Below are 20,647 nucleotides of genomic sequence, written 5' to 3' on the forward strand. Positions count from 1 at the left end.
AAGAAAAAAAGATTTCTCGTAGAAAATGAAGACCAAGAGCCCGTCTCCCAGGGGCCTCTACAAACTTTTACCCATTTTTCTCACGCTACCTGTCACCTTCGCTTCATGTGAGCGCAGTTTTTCCTGCATGCAGCGTGTTAAAACATACCTGAGAAACCGAAAGGCAAACCCTCGACTCAGCAATCTTGCCTGCCTGTCCAAACATACAGAAACAACAAACGCATCGTTCTCCTATAAAACAACTAGGGTGAGTTTATTCTTCCCTGATGTTTTGCGTTTTAGATTTACTGTCTGATTATTGGCAGGCGAAAGAGTGACTGTCAGATGTTGAATAGGTAACTTTTGCTCGTTATTTTTGTTGTCATTGCCTTGTGGTCACTTGTATTATGCTTAACTAATTTGATAAATATTATTTGATCAAATTCAGTTAAAACTACATTTAAATCTAACATTCAGTGTTGCACAACTTTTTTTTATTGAAGAAAAAATGAGAAACTCCTTATAAAAGTTAAAATTTATTAATTTTTTTTAAAATTATCAGCACCCCCACATATCAATTCTGCACCCCCATAGCACCGGGAGATAAAAAAAAAAATCCTGGCACCGTGCCTGATGTGAGCAGATATATATTATTTATATTTACTCACACAAACATCACACATCTGCACGTGGCTGAACCCCTCTATCAAATTTTACAACCCAATGTGGCCCCTGAGTCAAATGTTTTGCCTACCTTGATCTAAACTGTGTGTTGGACCTGTATTCTGTCTGGAACCCAACATTTATTTCAAAGAAGGAAAGTGTCCAGCAGTTTAATGAATACACATAATTTGTACATTTGCACATTTATTTATTCATGGACTCCTGAGTCTGAAATAAAGTTTGATTCAATCATTCATTCATGTAATAAATCTCCTTCATCTAGTATAGACTTCCAGCCTATTGCATCTAAAACATAAATCACACAAACATTTAATTGCTCATTTAGAAACTGTAAATAATCTAACATAATTGTTTGTGAACTGTTAGAGGAAACTAGAGTACGCCGTATTCACAAACCAATGCAAATACAGGGAGAACAAGCAACCTCCACACAGATAAGTTCCATGATCACTTCAAGAATCAAACACGACACTTCACTATTTTAGATAGTGTATATACAGTTAGTGATATATAAATGTGTATATATAGTGATTTGTGTGTGTGCAGTAATCATTAACATTAGGTTGAGTTGTAATTGTGGTCTGAATATAAGAGGGTTGAGCCCAAAATAATTACAATCGTAGAAACAATAATTTACCCCCAAACTAATTTTGTAGCTGGTTAAATGCTTTATGGCTAGTAAGACCTGATCCCACTCTACATCCCCCCATTCAATTAAAAAGGATATTAAACATTTCCTAAACAAGAGCACCTGTCCCAACGCCCTGATTATGCAGATTCTTGAAAGGCTTTCCATGTTTGCTTGAGGATGTCTTGCATTAAAAAGTCTTAGTACTCTTTGCTCTGTGGTAATAAAACCCCAGCATTTAACATGCTCATTTATGGTCCTCTATAACCCAGAAGTCTTAATAAAAATGAAAGCTGACATTGGCATGAAGGATCCCCCACACTAGCTGTCTTTAATGTCTAAGACATTCCATTAAAAGGGGAGCACTTCCTCCCAAGCAGAGCTTTTAACCTGATTGCTTACAGTAAGTGAGCGAAAAAAGGAAACCAAACGACCTTCAGCCCACCGCAAGCAGACCCATTCTCACGTGTGTTCGTCTGTGTGTACACATCAGCAAGGCAATGATGCACACAATGATGCCGACACATGCACATAGATGCAGATTATTTTGTGAATAAGGAAACAGAAGCTTTGATGTATTGATAGATGAATGTGCAGATACTAGTGTCTCGGTCATCAGCTACTTGGTATTCTGTTCCTGTAAAGGAAGATGTCTTTGTTTAAATCATAATGATTATTAGATGATAGTAGAAAAAGCCAAATCTGCACGTGTAATTAGTGCCTGTGCAATAATATATAGACCGCAGCCTATATATAAGTGGTTAATATCCTTGCTTCTAAACTTCTTTAGGTGTTTTCTGTTTGAAGCTGTGGAATTTCCTCTGTGCAATCACAACTGTTGAGCTCATTTAATAAGCTGCTCGAAAATACTCTCCTGCGGAGAGACTGTGTTTTTAATGACCATTCTGCTTCCATAGCCTCAGATGTGCAGCTCGATTGCCTGCCACAAAGCAGACAAGGCGGCCATCATATTAAAAGCTTCACACCACACAAGGTGCAGACAAGAAAGCCCAGACCCCAAAAAGAAGGAGAAGAGACATACTGGCAGGCACATGGAGTAAAAGCATGTGTCCCATGCATGCTTTCACTGTTTGTAAAAGCAGGGAGACAGATGGTTGCAGCACAGAAGAGATTAGATGGAAGAGACAGGGCAGAGACCACGGTCTAAAATATCTGGCAAAAGGACATCCAGGCCAGCCAGCACACAAACCATAAGGGGGAGGCTCAGTGATGGATGTACCCTCTGAGTACAACCCTCGGCACGCCCACATAGAGACGCCACCAAGGCCAGGCCAGAAGAGCAGGCAATCAAAGAGAAAGGCCAGCGGGTTTGAATGATATAGGAGGATTTAGCTTATTAAATAAGCTCCAGGAGGAGCATGGAGCATCTAAAATAAGTTGTCACTCTGCCACCAACAGGCATGAAGAGAGTCCCTGCTAGATGGAAAGTCAACGCACTGTAGGCAGTGATGACAGGCTGTGTAGAGTAAGACTCAAAATACTGTCATTAGGTACACAGACAAACCAGGGGAGCTCTATAGAACCATCAGCAAGGTTTTTTTTTCTTTTTCACCCAGGCCTTGTTATCCTTCATCCCATAGGTTGGATAAAATATGTGCGCTAGTGTAGTACTTGAGACCAGTTTTGGTCTCAAGTACTACACTAGCAGTTCCGTCATGACCAGTAGAGACTAGCACTGATCTGCTATTCTTCAATTTCATTAATATATATATATATATATAAAATATATATATAGTGATAATAAGGAGAAGCTCTCTGAACTGTTCCTGGTTAATTAATGTTGTAATTTGATTTAAAACTTTTACCATTAGCTCACTTATTGTTCTGCCTCATTGGGAATCTTGCAGAGCGACTCGTGCAAAAACTCTGTCATCAGTCCATCTTTTTTTTAATCAGATTTAATTATGAACACATTCTTGAGGCCTCAATCACCTGACAAAATACATCTTATTTTCAGATATTTAAAAAAGTCTGGACTCATCATTGGCTTTTAAATACGTACAAGGATTTGTAAGGAAATATTTTAGTTCAACAAATTTGTGAAGAATTGAGATTTTTGCAAGTTGAGCTTTGAAAAAGTTGCAGGCGCCTTGTTTAAGGCAATTAAAGAGACATTGCTGTTTAACTGTTCAACCTTGCCATGGTTTTTAAAATTGTTTTTTCTGGTCTTGGTTGTGTTTTGGTTTCGGCTTGTCTCAGTTTTGACTCGGTATTGTTACCATAAAGTCTGGGTCTCTGATAGTGCAGTTTTGAATACAACACTAGTGTTTGTCCTCATTATTACATGTGCGTTACGTGTACATCATTCTATAGTTATTTTACACTTCATTAAATATAACAACTTTAATTTCAAGGCACCTAAACTAAGTTTTTAGTATAAACAGTTTAGATTAAAAGGTACAGCCAGATACTGTACATTGTTGACTATCTTGTTTCATGACTTGATTCATATTCCATGTGCAATGTAGGAAATTCAATATGAAGCAGACTTCCTGGGATGCAACTGCTAACACGGATAGGAAATCATTACACAAATCTATCATGTGAGGCCACCTGAAGCCAGGTGTGCTTCTGACACACTGGATAATTCATTTGATTATAGATTTTTGCTTTAATTTTTTGCCACCATGCAGACACAGAAGCTTTGATTTCTCTCCTGTTTGTTGCGTAGTCTTGGCAACTAGAACATCTTTGCAGTATTCGCTTCAACAGTTAGGATTATAGAAAAGGAGGGGTAGTGTACAGTGGAAACTGTGAAAACAGGTGCAAACCAACATTTCTTTCTTTGAATTTCTTGTCACATCCTGCAGCCCACTCTAGTCCTAAACTTTATATAATTACAACAATCTGTGCTCCGAGTCTGTGTGAAATCTGATTGCCATTGGTAACATTCGCAGCAAGAGTCCTGGCGTGATAGAAGGCTTCCTGTTTCAATTTCCTGGGATTTCTCAAGTTTTTACTGGATCTTTTTTTTCCTACCATCAGAGGGGCATACATTTCCTTTCAGGGGGAAAAAACAGACCCAGTAATATCCAATTTACTAGGAGGCTGAGAAGATGGTGTTTAGTGGCAGTATAATAACATGCTACATGGAGCATAACATTATGGAGTATGAATATAAAAAAAGGCATTGATGGTAAAAATTCAATTCAAAGGCAGTCATTATTCATCAGGGAAAATCAAAGCAATTAGCAACACTTTATTGCAAATTGGAGATTGCAAAACTTATTTCAAATCTTCAGCACTGTAATGGTGCTGGGAGAAGAGCAGCTCAAATGACCCCTTTCAAAGACACATTGCTCTGCTAATCAAAAATCCAAGAACAGAGATTTTACACAGCCAAGCAACGAGGAAACTGATAGTGTGTGTAGCCCTGGTGCGTATGTGAGTGTGCACGGTGATTGGAGGTATACAGCTTAATAGCCTTACGACCACAACACAGCTTAGGAGCAGACCTCTATCTACCGCAAGAGTGATTACTTTAATGTACTCTACTCCTTGTAATAAACAGTAAAAGATCTGTGTTGCGTTCCCAACTATGTCAGTCCAAATAAGTATTGGCGACTTGTTAAGATGTTTACAAAATGTCTTCTATATTTGAGCACGTCAGAACGTTTGGATCTTTCATTATCAAAACACAATGTAATACAAGAAAAACAACTAAACTAAGCTATATAATCACACAACATGATGGTCTGTCATGTACACAATTGTAACAAGTGACTTTCAAGGAATCAGCTAACCTATAAATGGAGGTAACAAACAATAATAGCTTTATGTTACACATGATGCAGTAATCACTGGCTTGTACTTGTTTTGGGACATTTTATAAATGTAGTTCAAAGCTTTACTTCAGAAGTATGAGTCCCAGCGCTTCCTAGACAATCCTACCTGTAAAGTGTAGAGCTCCATCTTAATTCACTGATGCATTAGAGCAGCATGAGTATGAGTGATGCCTGTGCATGTTGGAGCCAAGCACATGCTGCTTTTAGAATGAAATACATGGCCACAAAGTGCAGTAAATCATCATGAAGCAGCTTTAAGGTAGCCAGAAGATAAACAACATTGCTGTAACAGGGGACAGCGTGATTGTGTGTGTGTGTGTGTGTGTGTGTGTGTGTACGTCATTTAGCATGACGGTAGCTATCAAGGAAAAGCTCTCCCTTGGCACTTCTGTTTTTTTTTTTTTAAATAATGTTTCTCTTTAAAGCACATACATGCTCTCAGGTATAGTAGAAAACCATATGAATATGTTCAGCTTCAAATTTCCCGTGAAGTTTCAATTTAGTGGAATTGAAATCTAGTCTTTTATATGCAAACACCTGCTTTTTAGAGGACACATTACTCTATACCTCGCTACCAGCATTTCAAGTCTTAACACATCAAACCCTCAACAGATCTGCAAGCATGAACTCTAAACTGAATCCTTCACTACTTCTTTGTTGTACTGTACCTTCAGAGTGGTGGGAGAGTGTCAGCAGGCTGACACACGAAGCTCCAATTCCAGAGCCGAACACAGTAATACGGTTGGAATCTCCTCCGAAGAAGCCAATGTTCTCGCTGATCCACCTTAAAGCCTGGATCTGGTCCAATAGCCCGTAGTTCCCTTTAGCTGCCTGGTCACCTGTGCTAAGAAAGCCTGCAAAACAGCACAAATAACACAGTTAACCAAAAGTAATTAAAACTATTCCAATTAAGGGTGTAACGATTCATCTATTTGATTGAATGAATTATATTTCTACAATTCAACGACATTGATCCGTGCTTGGCCTTCCGGATCACATTAATTGTTCTAAAATCGTGTTAAAAGGTTAAAAGAAATAACACATTGGATTTTAGCACGGCAGACTTTATAAGGATGTGTTATAAAAGCGAAGTAAAATAATATTTTTATTGAAAATGTATTGATTATTGAAGCTGAAGTGTTGGTTGGACTATTCAAATAAAATGTGAATACATTTGTCTTTAAATGTTTTTATACTTGTTTATGTCCATAATTTATTTATAGATGATTCCCTTAAAATAAACATCAGGAATATATCAATGCTCAATTGCACTGTACAGTATCCAGGTATTTATTTCAGTCACTCTGATTGAATTATTATTTTTGGCTAAAAAGTTACTGAAACGGTTTCAAGTCACTGAATAGTTTTGGATCAAATCGTTCTAAATGAACCATTATATCGTCCTTGAATCGAATCGGCAACAACAAATCGTGATTCAAAACGAATCATTGCTAAAGCGAATCGTTACACCCCTAATTTCAATTAAAGGCATCGTCATTCTTAAAAAGGAAAACGATGAAAAGACAAAAGCAGGTTATTACAAAAAGTTCCCTGCAAAAACTGGCCGTGCTGAGATTTTGCCAGAAGAGCCATCGCACAAGGTGACAGCGACAGTGAAATCATGACCTATCACATGACATGACTGTTGGTAAAATAGGAGTGCATGCGACCACATGTCATCTGCACCTTATAGAAAATCAATGGCCTGTCTCCCCGGGTGAACACCTATCATCACATATATTGAGCATTCCTGATGAAAACCGCACCATTCTATGAAAACTCTTCATATAGAGCATGAACCACAACCTCGCAGCATAGCCTAAAGAATCCCCCTCTCCCTTTAATGCATTTGGATTCTCTCATACGCTATACTTTCAGAGCTCTGTACATGTAGAATTTCCTACTCTGTGTAATCTGCTATTCGAAGTCTGAGTTGGACAGTCAGCCTCTCTGGGGTACATTGGAGCTCATGTTAACACACCCTCCTTCCCCAGCAGCTCTCGAGGGCCTAAGCTCTGCTGAACGATGGGTAATTGAGAGTCACGGGAGAAGATCAAAGGAGAGCCATCCCAATGGTCCCTACGGTAGATTCAGTGTCCATCAAATCCCGGAACATGCATGCTAGGTGACAGTTAGCAGACAAGCTGAGATCAGCAAGCCACTCTTTGCAGAACACACTGCCAAACATTTCTCAAGCAATACAATTGTTTGCAAGCCTCCAGTATGGGGTCCAGCATTGTTCCACACATTCATTTCATGGTCTTTGCCTTTATATAATGATGAACTCACTGTTCAAGTCCTGCAGGGACAAGCAGCAGTTGTATCAGCAAAAGGTAAATCACAACAAAAACAACTATTTTATTCTGACCTACGCTAGCAGAGAAATGCTCGACTACAGATTAAATAAAGATTTCTTTAGGGTCACTACCTGTTTTTTGAAAAAAACCTGTCCCCACCCAGAGCTCTTGTTGGCCTTAACAAAGAGGGCGTAATAGGGTAAAGGTTGGGCCTGATCAATGATTGTGGAGAGGCAGTGGCAAGGGAAGTGAAGCAGGAGACAAATGGATCAACAGATGGTCTCCTTCAGATGCATCCCCGAGGATGACAAAGCAGCATGGCACACAGAAAGAGAGTGAAGGAGACAGGCAGAAGAACACAGATAGACGCAGGCACACAGAATGAAAAGGGGGACTCCATTTGAAAAGCCTCCCCGTTTTTTCTCTCTCACGTATTCTCCTTCTTTTCTGACACAACTAAAGGACAACAGTTTTTACAACCTTCTCCTGGGTGCAAGGCAGAGAGAACAAGATGCAACACTCTCAGAATAACTCTTATTTGCAAAATGGTTCACACTTCAAGTGTACGTCTGATGAGTTCAGAAATGTCAGGAGTCGGGCGTGCAAAGAGAGTTGTGGGTGGTATGTTTTGTTAAGATAATACATTTATCGCTTTTAGGCACAGTGATTTCAGATATTGATCAATCACGAGAGGCAAATACACTCTTTATTTACCTGCTCAACATTGGATATTCTGTGACTTCTGTGTTAATTTCTTAGCACATATAAAGGAAACTGGACATTAAAATGTAGAGGTGGATTCCAATATCTCAGAGAACAAGACACGCTGCAGGCACCTTTTAAAAATACATCTAATATACCTCCTGGTTATATTTTAATTGGAAAGGTGACAGAAAGTATTTTCTTTGGAAAGCAATTAAGATAGCAAAGTAATTGTTTGTGCATGGCATTATTTTTTTTTTAAACAAAAATAGCTGTTTTTCTTCATGCTTCTGCTCTGTAGGAACTGTTCAGTAAAAATGGATTATATTTCGTAGATAAGGAATATCTATATCTAAGAATTTAATAAATCCAATAAAATTGAAGCATAAGAAAGTATGTACATATCACCATTCAGATGACTTCTGTGATGACACCATGCAGTGTTTGGTATGTGATTTGGGTCTATCTATGTTTTCTCTTCTCACCAAGGACTGCGATATAGATTTTTCGTGATTGCACAGATGATCCCTTTCTGATCAGTGCTGCGTGGGCTTTGGCTACACATAAACCAAGATCTGTTCACAGCTCACTCCTACACAGGACCTTGGGATGCAGGACTGAATAGTATTTTTCCAGATCCATTTGTCTGAGGCAGTATTGTGCTTGACTGCAACCACTGATATCAACAATAATGTGAACTTTCTTTTTATAAGCTTAAGAAATTTTCACAGGGAGTGTAATTGTAAACATAGAATACAGTAAAGGATCAGATCTTGCTACACAACCAAAAGTCAACAACCTTGGAGCGAACATGGCCTTCAATCTCTTCTTCCACACACATCTGTTAGCAAGCCTGCTTCTTTCCATCTCAAAAACATCTCCAAACACCACGTTTCAATATTAGTTCATGCCTTCATCTCCTCCTACCTCAACTACTACAACAGAGTCATGTTTGGGGTTACAAACAAAGCCCTGGACAGGCTCCAATATCTGTAGACATCAAACCCCCTGTCATCCATCTCCATTCACATTCAGGTCCCAGATCAAATACAAAATCCTCCTCATCACCTTTAAGTCCATCCAAGCTCTTGCCCCTCAGTTTCACTCTGTTCTCCTCCACCTCGGACATTCACTTATCTGATTCTGGTCTCCTCTCCATCCCACAGTCTGGCCTACATACCTTTGGCGACCATGCCTTCTGTGTCACTGCCCCCACCCTCTGAAACTCTTCCACTACATTTTTGTAACCCACAATTTCTTCACACTTTCAAAAACCCATCTGTTTCAAATGGCCTTCAACCTTTAATTTCACCACATCGCCCTGTCTTATCGTCACTGTGTTTTATGTTGTCTTTGTTTGTTTGTGCAGTTTGTTCTCTCTGTATTGGGGTTGTTGTTTTATGTTTTTTAAGTGACCGTGCTGTAATTTTTATTGGTATTACTATTACTACAAATACTGTTATGTCACATCTCTTTTAAGTGATCTGATCAGAAATTTTTAGCATAAACAGTGACAAATACATGACTAAATGCAGCTTATGCCAATGGGTTGACATTGTTTCTTATATTTTGCAACACAAGCCAATTGTTTTTAGGCGATGACATGCTGATCTGCTCTGCTAAAACAAGGAAGCTGATCTATCGGTAATATGCCAAACTTTGCTGCTGACAAGTGGAAGCTCTCCTATCAGTTTTATCCCAGTGTGAGCTCAGCTTTTTAACAGTGAATACACTCTAGGACCTTTGTCTGTGCACACTTCAAAGATTTAGACGAATGACTGGATGCTTCACATTTACATGAATCTGGACAGACAAGCTTTTATTCTGTATTCTCTTTTTGATATCCTCATCACAACACATGAATAATACATGTCTTGCTCTCCAAAATGTTTTATTGCATTGCTTACACAAATAATCTTCTGCAGCATCACAAATAAATAATCTCTGTAGATTGTATTTGGTGTATTTGGTATTAGGCTGTGAAGTGCTTAGTGGGGACCATTTCTTTGCATGGCAGCAGTGAAAGCACTTTGATCCTCATCAGCAACAAAGTTGGTCTGCTCACAACGAGGTCAGGCAACGTCCTTGTATTGTCCTTGCTGGACAAATTATTTTATCCAGCAAGGACAATAAGAAGAGGTAATGTGACAGTGTTGCAACAGTTAAGTTTAAAAAGTTGTATTTCATAATATTTCGTCTCACTGTGGGATACGCACTCCCTGTAGCCCTCAGAAGCACTTTTTTCAATCCGCCAAGCCCTGATTAGCTGGAAAGAACTGTCCATCCACCAGGGACATTCACACCCTTTATTAGAGGGAGGGCACATGTGCAGTTCCTCATTCAAACATCTCTTCTCTCTCTCATGTGCATCTCGCGTTCTTATCAGCTGTCCACAGGCGGATTCCTTCGGGTTTTCCAATCTCTGATAAGTATAAACACATTGCGTGGACCACAACAGGTCGAAAAGCAACCAGTGCTTACCTTGCTCTGCTCGGTAAGTGCTGCTTCTTCACATGTAAGTGAAATTCAGCCCCAGCTCCAGCTGTCGGCTCTCCTCCAACGTTGTCGCTTTGGCGCACGTTGGTCCTCAAGCGGCTCTAACTTTGGTGTCCGTTATGGAGAGCCTCGGACTGCTCAGAATGCTGACGGTGGAGCCGCTGATTGTGGCTCACCTGTTGCCACGCCAGTCCGCTCTGTCTCCACAGAGACCCATGCTACCAACTGGGATGGACCGTTTTCAGTCGCACCTATCGGGCAGGGCGTACGCTGCAGCGGCGCACTCAGTGAGAGCTCTAAATGTCCTCTTCCTCCTCACGGCTTACCAAGCTGAACTGTGTGAGGATTTTGCTCGGTCTCAGGACCCAGCGACAGTGGAAGAAATTTGTAGCAGGTGTCTACGCACCTAGCGCAGCTCCGTGCGTGCCTTAGTGTGATGAGCAACATGGTGCTTCAGGAACGAGCATGTTGGCTGGACCTCACTAGGCTTTCTCCTGTAGAGAAAACAGGAGGGATCATGAAGCTCTCCGTCTGTGTCTTCCAGCCCCTGGTCCCGTCTCATTCTTCATGGAAGACACCGTTTCATGCCCCCAGGTTCCGCAGTTTAAGTCATCAGGTGCCGCCGCTCCGCGATCCGCCCTGCCGCAGGCCCACCGGGCTGGCCCGCGACCGCTGCTATGCCAGCACAGCCCACTCGGCGTACGCAAACGAAGAGAAAGGAAAATACGGTCTGTCTGCTTTCTCCTCCCTCAGTGATGCAGCTGGATGTTCCTTGTTCACCAGCTCCACCTGTTGCGCTTTTACGCACACATCCATGGGCTCCTCATGGCCAATCCTCCTCACCATCACAGAATTCTCAGGAAATAAGTTCAGGATGCTTATGCACGCCTCCCTTTTACGCCTGGTGCATCAGGGAGATTGGTTCACGTCTGTCGACCTGAAGGATGCGTATTTCCACATTCCGATATATCCAACTCACAGAAAGTATTTGATATTTGCTTTCCTGGGGATATGGTACGAATACCGTGTGCTCCCCTTCTGCCTCTTTTTGTGCGATGCACGGAGGCTGCAATAGCCCCGCTTGGCCATCTATTTGGACGATTAGCTGCTTTTGGCACAATCTGAATCGGAGGCCACAACGCACATTCTGTTATGTCACCTGTCCAACCTGGGATTCGTGATAAACGCGGAAAAGAGCATGTTCCTTACACTGGGACTGTCTCTGCGCTCAGTGCCTCTCACCACTCACCTGTCGGCGGAGGGTGGAGACGTTCAGGGCATGCCTTGCGCTGTTTCAACCGGGCAGATCTGTTCAGATTGTCTCCAGTTACTCGGATTGATGGCTTTGGCCATCCACGTCATCCTCCTCGGCCGCCACCACATGAGGAAATTCCAGCTGTGGGTGACCTTTCATGGGCTCAGCCCTGTGCGTCTTGGTGCACGGGGGGTTCTGGTTACACTGGAGTGCAGCGCAGGGCTGCGGCACTGGCGGGCCTCAGATTTCTTGATGCACGGTGTTTCCATGGGGACTATTACGTCTAGGAAGATGATCTCCACGGATGGCAGCCTAACGGGCTGGGGTTGGGTGTTTGAGGGCAGGTCGGTGAGAGGCTGCTGGGACGCAGGCCTCCGACGCTGTCGCAAATTATTTGGAAATGTCAGCAGTGTTCCTCTCGCTAATCCACTTCCTCTCATCTCTCAGGGGACATGTCCTGGTAAGGATGGACAGTACCACGGTGGTAGTGTATATGAACCACCAAGGTATCTGACGCTCCCATCAGCTGCTTCTGCTGGCACGCAAGCTGATCCTAAGGAGTAGCAATTATCTCCTCTTTGAGAGCGACGCAAGTTCCCGGGGTCCAGAACGTAGGCACGGACCTGCTGTCGAGGGGCACGCCGGTGTACGGGAAATGGAGGTTACACCTACTGGTGGTGCAACAGTTGTGGGCCCGTTACGGAAGCTGCACTGCTTTACGTGTTTCCCTCTTCGGCCCTTATACCCACCACTCTGTCCAGGGTGAGGGAGCAAGGTTATGCACTGATCCTGGTTTCCACTCACTGGCCAGCCATGCACTGGCTAGCAGAGATTTACCAGCTGCTGTGCGCTCCTCCTTGGCAGCTCCTGTTGTGCAGGGATCTGCTGTCACAGGCAAGAGGAACGATCTTCCACCCACACCCAGAGCGACTGGGTCTGTGGGCTTGGATCCTGAATGGCTCCATCTGTCAGCGGTGGGACCCAGTGTGAGGGTCCCACCACTGACAGATGTATGATTGCAAGTGGAAGGTTCTTTGTCATAAATAAGAGTGAGACATCTCTCACATTACTCATGATACCGGGGTTATGTAAATAACCTACAGTGTTTCGAGGGTTGGTTCCTCCAAGGGTGCCGGGGGAGTGATCTTATCATCCCTGCAGGGCCTGATTGACAAGCGCAAAGCCTGTTCCACTGTGAAAGTGTATTTAGCGGCGATTGCAGCCTGTCATGTGGGCTTTGAGGATAAAACTATGAGTCAGCTCCCGCTGATCGGCCGTTTTTATGAAGGGAGCACACGGGTTCCCCCTCCAATGACCAGACTGCTAGTTCCACTGTGGGATCTGGCAGTGGTTCTCATTACAACTTAATAATTATTTTAATTAATGTTGATTATTATTAGTTGGAGGATCTTAAGTTTCATCCCGTTGAGCCACTGGAGGAAGCTCACCTTATGGTTGCTTCCTTGTGAGCTGTGTTGTTACTAGCGCTGGCTTCAGCTAAGCGGGTTAGTGACATCCGTGCGCTTTCGGTTCACCCGTCATGCGCTCAGCTCGGCCTTTGTGCCGACGGTGGTGCACTTTTCATCTCCCTTTGACCTGTTGGCCTTCCTGCCTCGCAGGATGAGCAGCGGTCTCATTTGTCGTGTTCAGCCCATGCACTACACACAGGAGGAGCAATCAGCTGTTCGTCACTTGTCACAGGTGTTGCTTATGGCGCAATGGGGGCCATTGCGCCATAAGACATATGACCTTGAGCAAGTCCCCTACACCTAATTGCTTCCAGGACTCTCTTGAAAAATTGATTATTAATCTCAATGACACTTTCCTGATTAAATAAAAGTTAAAAAAAAAAAAAAAAAAATTCCCATAGTGGGACATCTCACGATATATTATGAAATAGAACTATAGGTTACTTTTGTAAACCCGGTTCTATGAGTAATATGAGTGAGATGTCACACCAGACAACCCTTGTTGCTCGAACGAGTGAGAAGAGGTGCTTATTTTGAACTCCACATCCACCCTCCCTCTTATAGAGAGTGGGAATGTCCCTGGCAGATGGACAGTTCTTTCCAGCCAATCAGGGTTTGGGGATTGTAAAAAGTGCTTGTGAGGGCTACAGGGGGTGTGTATCCCATACTGAGACATCTTACTCATATCACTCATAGAACCGGGGTTACAAAAGTAACCTATAGTTATCTGACTACTTACTACTACTCTAAAAATTTACCTAGTTACATTCTGATTACTGGATTCTTAAAGTAACTAACTTAGATTACAAGTTACGACTGCCGACAACGCCCGCCACCGGCTCAACATAAAAATGACAACCGGTTTTGGTAATACTATTAATTATATTTAATTTCATTTATTAGTAACGTCAACAATGTGCCGTATCTCCTGACAAACTATTACCTGAACAAATACATGTTTCTGTTATTTAAAAAAGTCTTTTTTGACATGACAAAATGTGTCAGACTTGTAACTTTAATCTGATTATTGGTTTGGAAATAGTAATGAGTTAGACAGATGTGTAAAGAGTACTGATATATTCTACTCAGGTAGAAGTACTATTACTTTATTGAAATTGTACTCAAGTACAAGGAAGTCATACATAGAATAGTCAAGGACAAGTAAAAAGTAGATAGTACTCAAAGTAAAAGTTACTCGTTACTTTCATCCTCCATGTTTATTTTTGGTAATATATCTTGCCATGGTTCCCTTGCATACAGTAAACATCTCATGTAGAAACAATTGCACAATTGGAACTAAATGTATTTTCCACAAAGGCATCTGTATAAAATAAAATGTTTGTCAAAATGTGAAATAATTTTTAAAATAAAATAACATTAATGAATTAAATTAAAGATTAAAAAATGATCATGCTCTAAGTAAAGCTGCATTTATTAACTATAAAACTGTGAAAATAACCTCCATTCAATGGTGTTTTGGGGTGGTGCATTACTTTCAATCTGATTAGTCGGCTATGATGTGATGCATTTGATTGTTGTCTGGCCATTTCATTTTTTTGTCGTTTCACAATGTCAGTTGATAATTATCAAAAAAACTACAATTTACTCAGTAATGGTTGGGAGTAGAGATGTAACAAATTACTTATTTTAAAGTGTACTTAAGTACAAGTAAAATTACTGAATTATAAATATGCTCAAAAAAGTACAAGTACTCATAAAAACAACTCAATTACAGTATCGTGAGTACTTGTTATCCTTTATTTTCACCTCTAATGTCAGATTACTTGTTACTGAAAATAGGGGTCATATTAGAGTAGTGCATTAAGTAACACAGTTACCGGCATCTATGTGTACGGAGTGTGACCATGCTTTCAGTTTGTTGCTTAAGTTTTAAAAAAATTATGCCAGATAAATGTGTAATTGTGTTAAATACATGAGCGTCCATTGTTCACCTTAACACATTTCTCTAAAAGCCAGATGACTGATTGAACAAGAAAACTGAGCATGATGCCACATAATGGTAGCTTGATCAGATTTTATCGATGGGTCTGTGCCACCATCTCAGTCTAAACCGAGCGTCTGCATTTCCTCCTGAGCAGCAGCACTGATTTCCTTTAGCCGTGCTTCTCAGTATTGATATTGCTGTATTGATTATGATTTAAACGTCTGTTTCCGATACGGCAGGCCATAACTCACAGTGTAGTGGAAAGAGGTGATGATAATGATCGCTGTGACCCCAGACGTCTCACTTAGCCTGGTCTCCCTGATAATGGAATGTGTGTAAACTAATGGTGGAGGGTGAGAAGGGGGAGAGGGAAAAGTGAGGGAGAGGGCAAAAGCTTGTTATTGAGTGAGGAGGAGGCTTACACAGGGACAGATGGAGGGAGCAGATAGGGAAGACAAGAAGGAGGAGGGGAAGGAAGATGGGAATAAACGGTGACGTAACGGAGGGGAAGTTTTCAGCGTGTCTGTTGGAATCCTTTTTGTTTTCAATTTGTTTTCCTCCGTTTCTCTCTCCCTCTCATTCTCACTCTCTTTAGAGGTTCTGGTGAAAAAGGCCATCTGTGTCCAAAATCTCCTCTGGTACTACCCCTCCCGCTCCAGTTTTCTCTTGCCCTTTCCTTCTATCTTTTTTCTCCCCTCCCCTTTTCTGAAGAAATAAAGGCCCACACAGTCACAGCCTCAACAGCCCCCACTTAGAATCAGCAACTACAAAAGAGCTCCAACCCCCCTACCCACCCTCCCCACCCAGGCCTGTGTTGAATGGATGCCTCTAGGGTGTGGATGAGAAGCAGAGGATGGAAGAGACCACCCTCCACACATTCACATAAAGAGCCTGTGTGTCAGGCTGACGATGACCAAAGGACATATCCATAGGTCCATCCTGCTTACAGGAAGTTACTGCAATGAGATTTTTGTCCTTTCTTTGGAGGATAGTTTCAGCACACTGACAAATCTTTAAATTTACTACAAAAAAGCCAAATCACAGTAAGGGGACTAGGGTGTAGTTCTGAATGAAGGTGACTGCCACTTGGATCAGAGTACATCTCCTGTTTACAGATCGCTGCCCAAAAGCACGGCTGGAGCTCAGTCTGGTCTGAGAGCCTGAGGGTGGGAGGGGTAAAAAACAGAGAGCAAGCAAGAGGGAAGAGGGAAGTGCAAGGGAGCACAAGAAAGAGTCTTTATGGAAGAACACAGAGCGCCATTTTCCCAAAAGCTCCCTCGTTTCCGGTGGAATTATTTATTTTTTTTGTTAAATTTCATTTTTTTTTTTTACAATTTTTCAGTTTTTTGAGTTTATCCTAAAAACATTCCTGCTTTATAACATGTATTAAACCAAAGAAGGGTTCAAAGAGACATTAGCTGCATTTCCATTAGTCTTGGAAATGACGAATTCTAAATAGCGCAATAAAAACTGGTAAACACCTGAATTTCGAAAAAGCACTCAAATATCACTCAAAAGTATTTAAACTTTCATGAGGAGGAATTTCAGATGTTTTGATGTTGAAATGTGTCGCAAAAGCGCCATGGAAACAATTTTTCCGCAAATACACATCACAGAGCGTGACGTACCTGGTTACATGACGTGAGGTAGCTGGTCACATGACCATTTCTCTCCAAGAAAACATGGCGCCATACATGTAAACAGAAGAGGAGACCTAGGCATTTCTTAGCAATATACTTATTATTACTGCAACATTAGACGTAAAACAACAAAGGAATACAGAGTTTTATAAGGCAGTATGGAGCGTGATGAGATTTCACGGGATTTACGAGGCTTCTGCCCAAATGGAAACACGTTCAAAACCCAATTACTTTTGACGACATTTAGAAATATTGCTTTTGTTTTGCTAAAATCTGTAATGGAAACCCAGCAATTGGTGAATAGATACATCACTTGACCTAGTAATCAAAACACAGCTATTCAACTGTAGGTGTTTGCTAAAAGTATCAAGAGAACAATTTATTCAAAAACCAACAGTCGAGCAAAAGCTAGTAGAGATAGTGTAAAGAAAGGTGTGTAGATTGCGGGCATTACGCATACCATACTACTATACAGACTGAGTCACTCAACTTGAAAATAGAAGCAAGGAAAACAACAATAAAAATGACATTTCAGGGGGAGAAACTCGAGGCTGACAAAGCTGAGCCGACAAACATCTGAACCTTTCACATCCAGATCTCTTGCAGACAGAGGGTGGGTCTGTCTTGGTGGGTGGGGGATGAAAAAGCGATACCATAAATCTGAGTGGGAGATGCACGAGGCAGCGGCTAGTGCTTCTACATGTGACTTAAAGGCTGCCTAATCTGATTGTTTGATGTGTCTCTGTGGTCAGATGACACCATTCAAATGCTGTGTTGAAAAACCGGCACAGCGGCGACCACAAATGAGCAGTTTGCATATGTATGACCTCGAGCATCTGAGTGCGCCTTTATTAATCACAAGGCAACAATGACCACAGTCGGTTTTCAGTTCTATTGCTTTGTGCTTTTATATAAGTCCTTCCATTACTAACTCCCTCTTTGCTGAATCTCTCATCTTCTTTTTTCCCTTTTTTTTTTTTTATCTCCGACTCTTCTCTTTTTTCACCTTAGTCTTGCTTTGCAACCAACCAGCTATCGCTTTCTCTATTCTCAGTATCTGTCTGCATCATTTCGTTCACATAATAGCGTATGAAGGACTCTCAAAGACAGCAAAATGCTTTTAATGTAGGAGAGCTTTGCATCTCACAGCTGGTGTGGAGGCGGCCCTCTGTGTATCCGCAGGGAAGAGAGAGAGATTGGTGTTAGTGAATTGCAACTGTGAGGTTAAGCAGCACGTTGGTTCCACTTGGGGGAGCATGCATCATAGTGATATTTCATCAGTGACAATTTGTCTTTAATAAAACCTGATAATAAAAAGAATTATATACTGGGTGTTATGCTGAACATTGGTTTAAAAGAGCATATCTTAAGGGTCTTGTGGCGGAAGAGTTCAAAGACATAATGCGAAACATAACCTCACGTCTGGGTGATGTAATTTGAGGGCGTGGTGGGAAAGTTTAGCACTGAGAGGATGGGGTAGTGTGCAGTGATTTGCTATGATTGCCAGGAAGAGATCAGAGACCACCTTATCAAAGCACATCAGTGCAGCAGAGGAGGGAATAAAGGTCATCATTTAGAGGATCTTCAAAGCTCTAACTCATCTCCTCAGGTTGGAGTAGCTCTGATAGCTAGCCATAATTGGATTTGTTTTGGTTGGCTCTTCCATAGGAGCTCAATCAAAACATGTTTGCTTTCTAAGCCAGACCTAAACTTGAATATTCAATAAATATACTGCAGCATTTTTAGCAGCACAAACCTCTGCCAAGTGCCAAATATCGTCTGCCAGATGCAGTTATCTGGATCAGTGATCCTGATCATATTATTATCATTCACACTTCTATCCCCATTAATATTAATACAGTAGGTCCAAATGTATTGGCAAACCAATTTCTTTTAAAAAAAAAAACATTGCCATTATTACGCAACCTGGATCAAATCAGGTTGAAACTTTGTGAAGTAATTGAGAAACCAACCTAACATTCCTGAGTCAAAGTTCATAAAGGTTGGTCAATTACAAACCGAGTTATGAATTTTTAAAATTTTGCCAATTATGAGAGATAGGAATGTTTTGATTTTTCAAACTATTCCAGATTTAGTATTGTTGGGGGTTGTAATTTGTTTGTTTTTAGGCCTTGTGTCCAGGGCCGGCTCGCCCAATAGGCAGTATAAGCAAATGCTAAGGGCGGCGTGGCCTAAGGGGGGGCGCCAAAAATTACAAAAATAATGCGTTACTTTAACTACTTTTATTTTGAAAACCTTCCAGCCGCACCACTATTTTCCGCCTCCAAGATGTGGTCATGGTTGTTTTAAGTTCTGGGTGATCAGCAACCCAGCCGCACTTATGTTAAGCTCCTTCTGTGAACCGGCACAAAAGTCCCGAATTAAATGAATGAATGGACCCTTAATCAGATTCATTGGTGTGTATCAGTCTGTTCGGTTTTTAAGAACATAATCTTTAAAAAAAGATGAATCTTTTTTATCTGCGGTGCTAATAATTGTATAGGCTGCCACAGTCAGTCCCTATAGCCTTACTAGCGTTACATACGCAATTGTTCATTATTTGGCCATCAAATGTGTGTCCCGTACTGAGCCAAAACACACACACACACACACACCAACTATTAAATCTGAGAATAATTAACAAAATAAAACGCAGGAAATGCCAAGGCCAGCAACAACGTTGTGGCAAGGACTACCGCACACAGCCATGTACACCCTGGCTGTGTGTGTGGTGCTTTCACAGAGAGAGAGACACACACACCGGCGCTGCTCAAACCCTAAAAATGTCCAACTTTACAGAGTTTTCAGTGTCACATTGTGGACTGTCTGACATCAAACAGCCTCAAGAGAACAACACTGTAGAAATGAACAATCATCCATCCATCATCTCCTGAGGCTGATACAGTATGACACATCATGGTTGGATTGATTTAATAGACTACTGGGATTTGATTTAATGTTTAGGATGGGGGAGGTTTTAAAGTCAAATGAAAGATCATTTATTTATTATTACAGTAGTATTATGCAGTATAAATGGGCATAGTATGTAGGGCTTTTAACAAAAAAGTCATACTGACATTAAATTAATAAAAACATGAATGTTTTATATATATATATATATATATATATATATATATATATATATATATATATATATATATATATATATATATACTGTATATATTTCCATCCATCAATAATAGTTTGTGGTACAATTCTTTAAAATACACCAAAAGGGGAAATTTAAATTTTAAAACAAGCAAAATATCAGAAATGCATGAATAAAAAAGGCCTAAATTCAAGGTTTATGTTGGACGAGACACAGGAAAGAGTTTAGACGAGCCTGCAGACACTAATTTGTACACAGTTTGCAAATAGTTGTATACAAGTATTTTGTACAGCTTTTGTATGTATTTATTGCATATTATAAATGTAGCTTATGTATAGATTTTTTGTTGCAGTGTGGTCATTTAAATTTGATGTTAATTGTTGTAAATGTAATATTTTATTGCTATTATTATTTATTCACAGGATTTTTGTTTTGTAGTAAAGATATTGATATTATTTTTAATATTTTTTATTTCAAATTTTTTAAGCATCTATATTTTGTGACATGTTGTGTTATACATTAAATACAATGGTAAAAACAATTATATTACATTTATTTTGTTAAGTACATCGCCGAGGGGGGGCACCAATGAAAATCTTGTCTGGGGCGCCACATTGGGCAGAGCCGGCGCTGCTTG

The 20,647-nt window shown here is 40.9% G+C and overlaps 1 protein-coding gene across 2 annotated transcripts in view; it reads right to left on the reverse strand.

Annotated features, from left to right (window-relative positions):
- Window positions 1–20,647, reverse strand: part of nlgn3a (neuroligin 3a) — a 191,293-nt gene that overhangs the window by 72,611 nt on the left and 98,035 nt on the right. For both annotated transcript variants that reach the window (XM_028459402.1, XM_028459400.1), the window contains one exon: window positions 5,766–5,951. In XM_028459402.1, coding sequence (XP_028315203.1) covers window positions 5,766–5,951 — 186 coding nt within the window. The remainder of the gene's footprint in view (window positions 1–5,765; window positions 5,952–20,647) is intronic.

This window comes from Gouania willdenowi, chromosome 10, assembly GCF_900634775.1.
Source record: "Gouania willdenowi chromosome 10, fGouWil2.1, whole genome shotgun sequence".
Lineage (NCBI taxonomy): Eukaryota > Metazoa > Chordata > Actinopteri > Blenniiformes > Gobiesocidae > Gouania > Gouania willdenowi.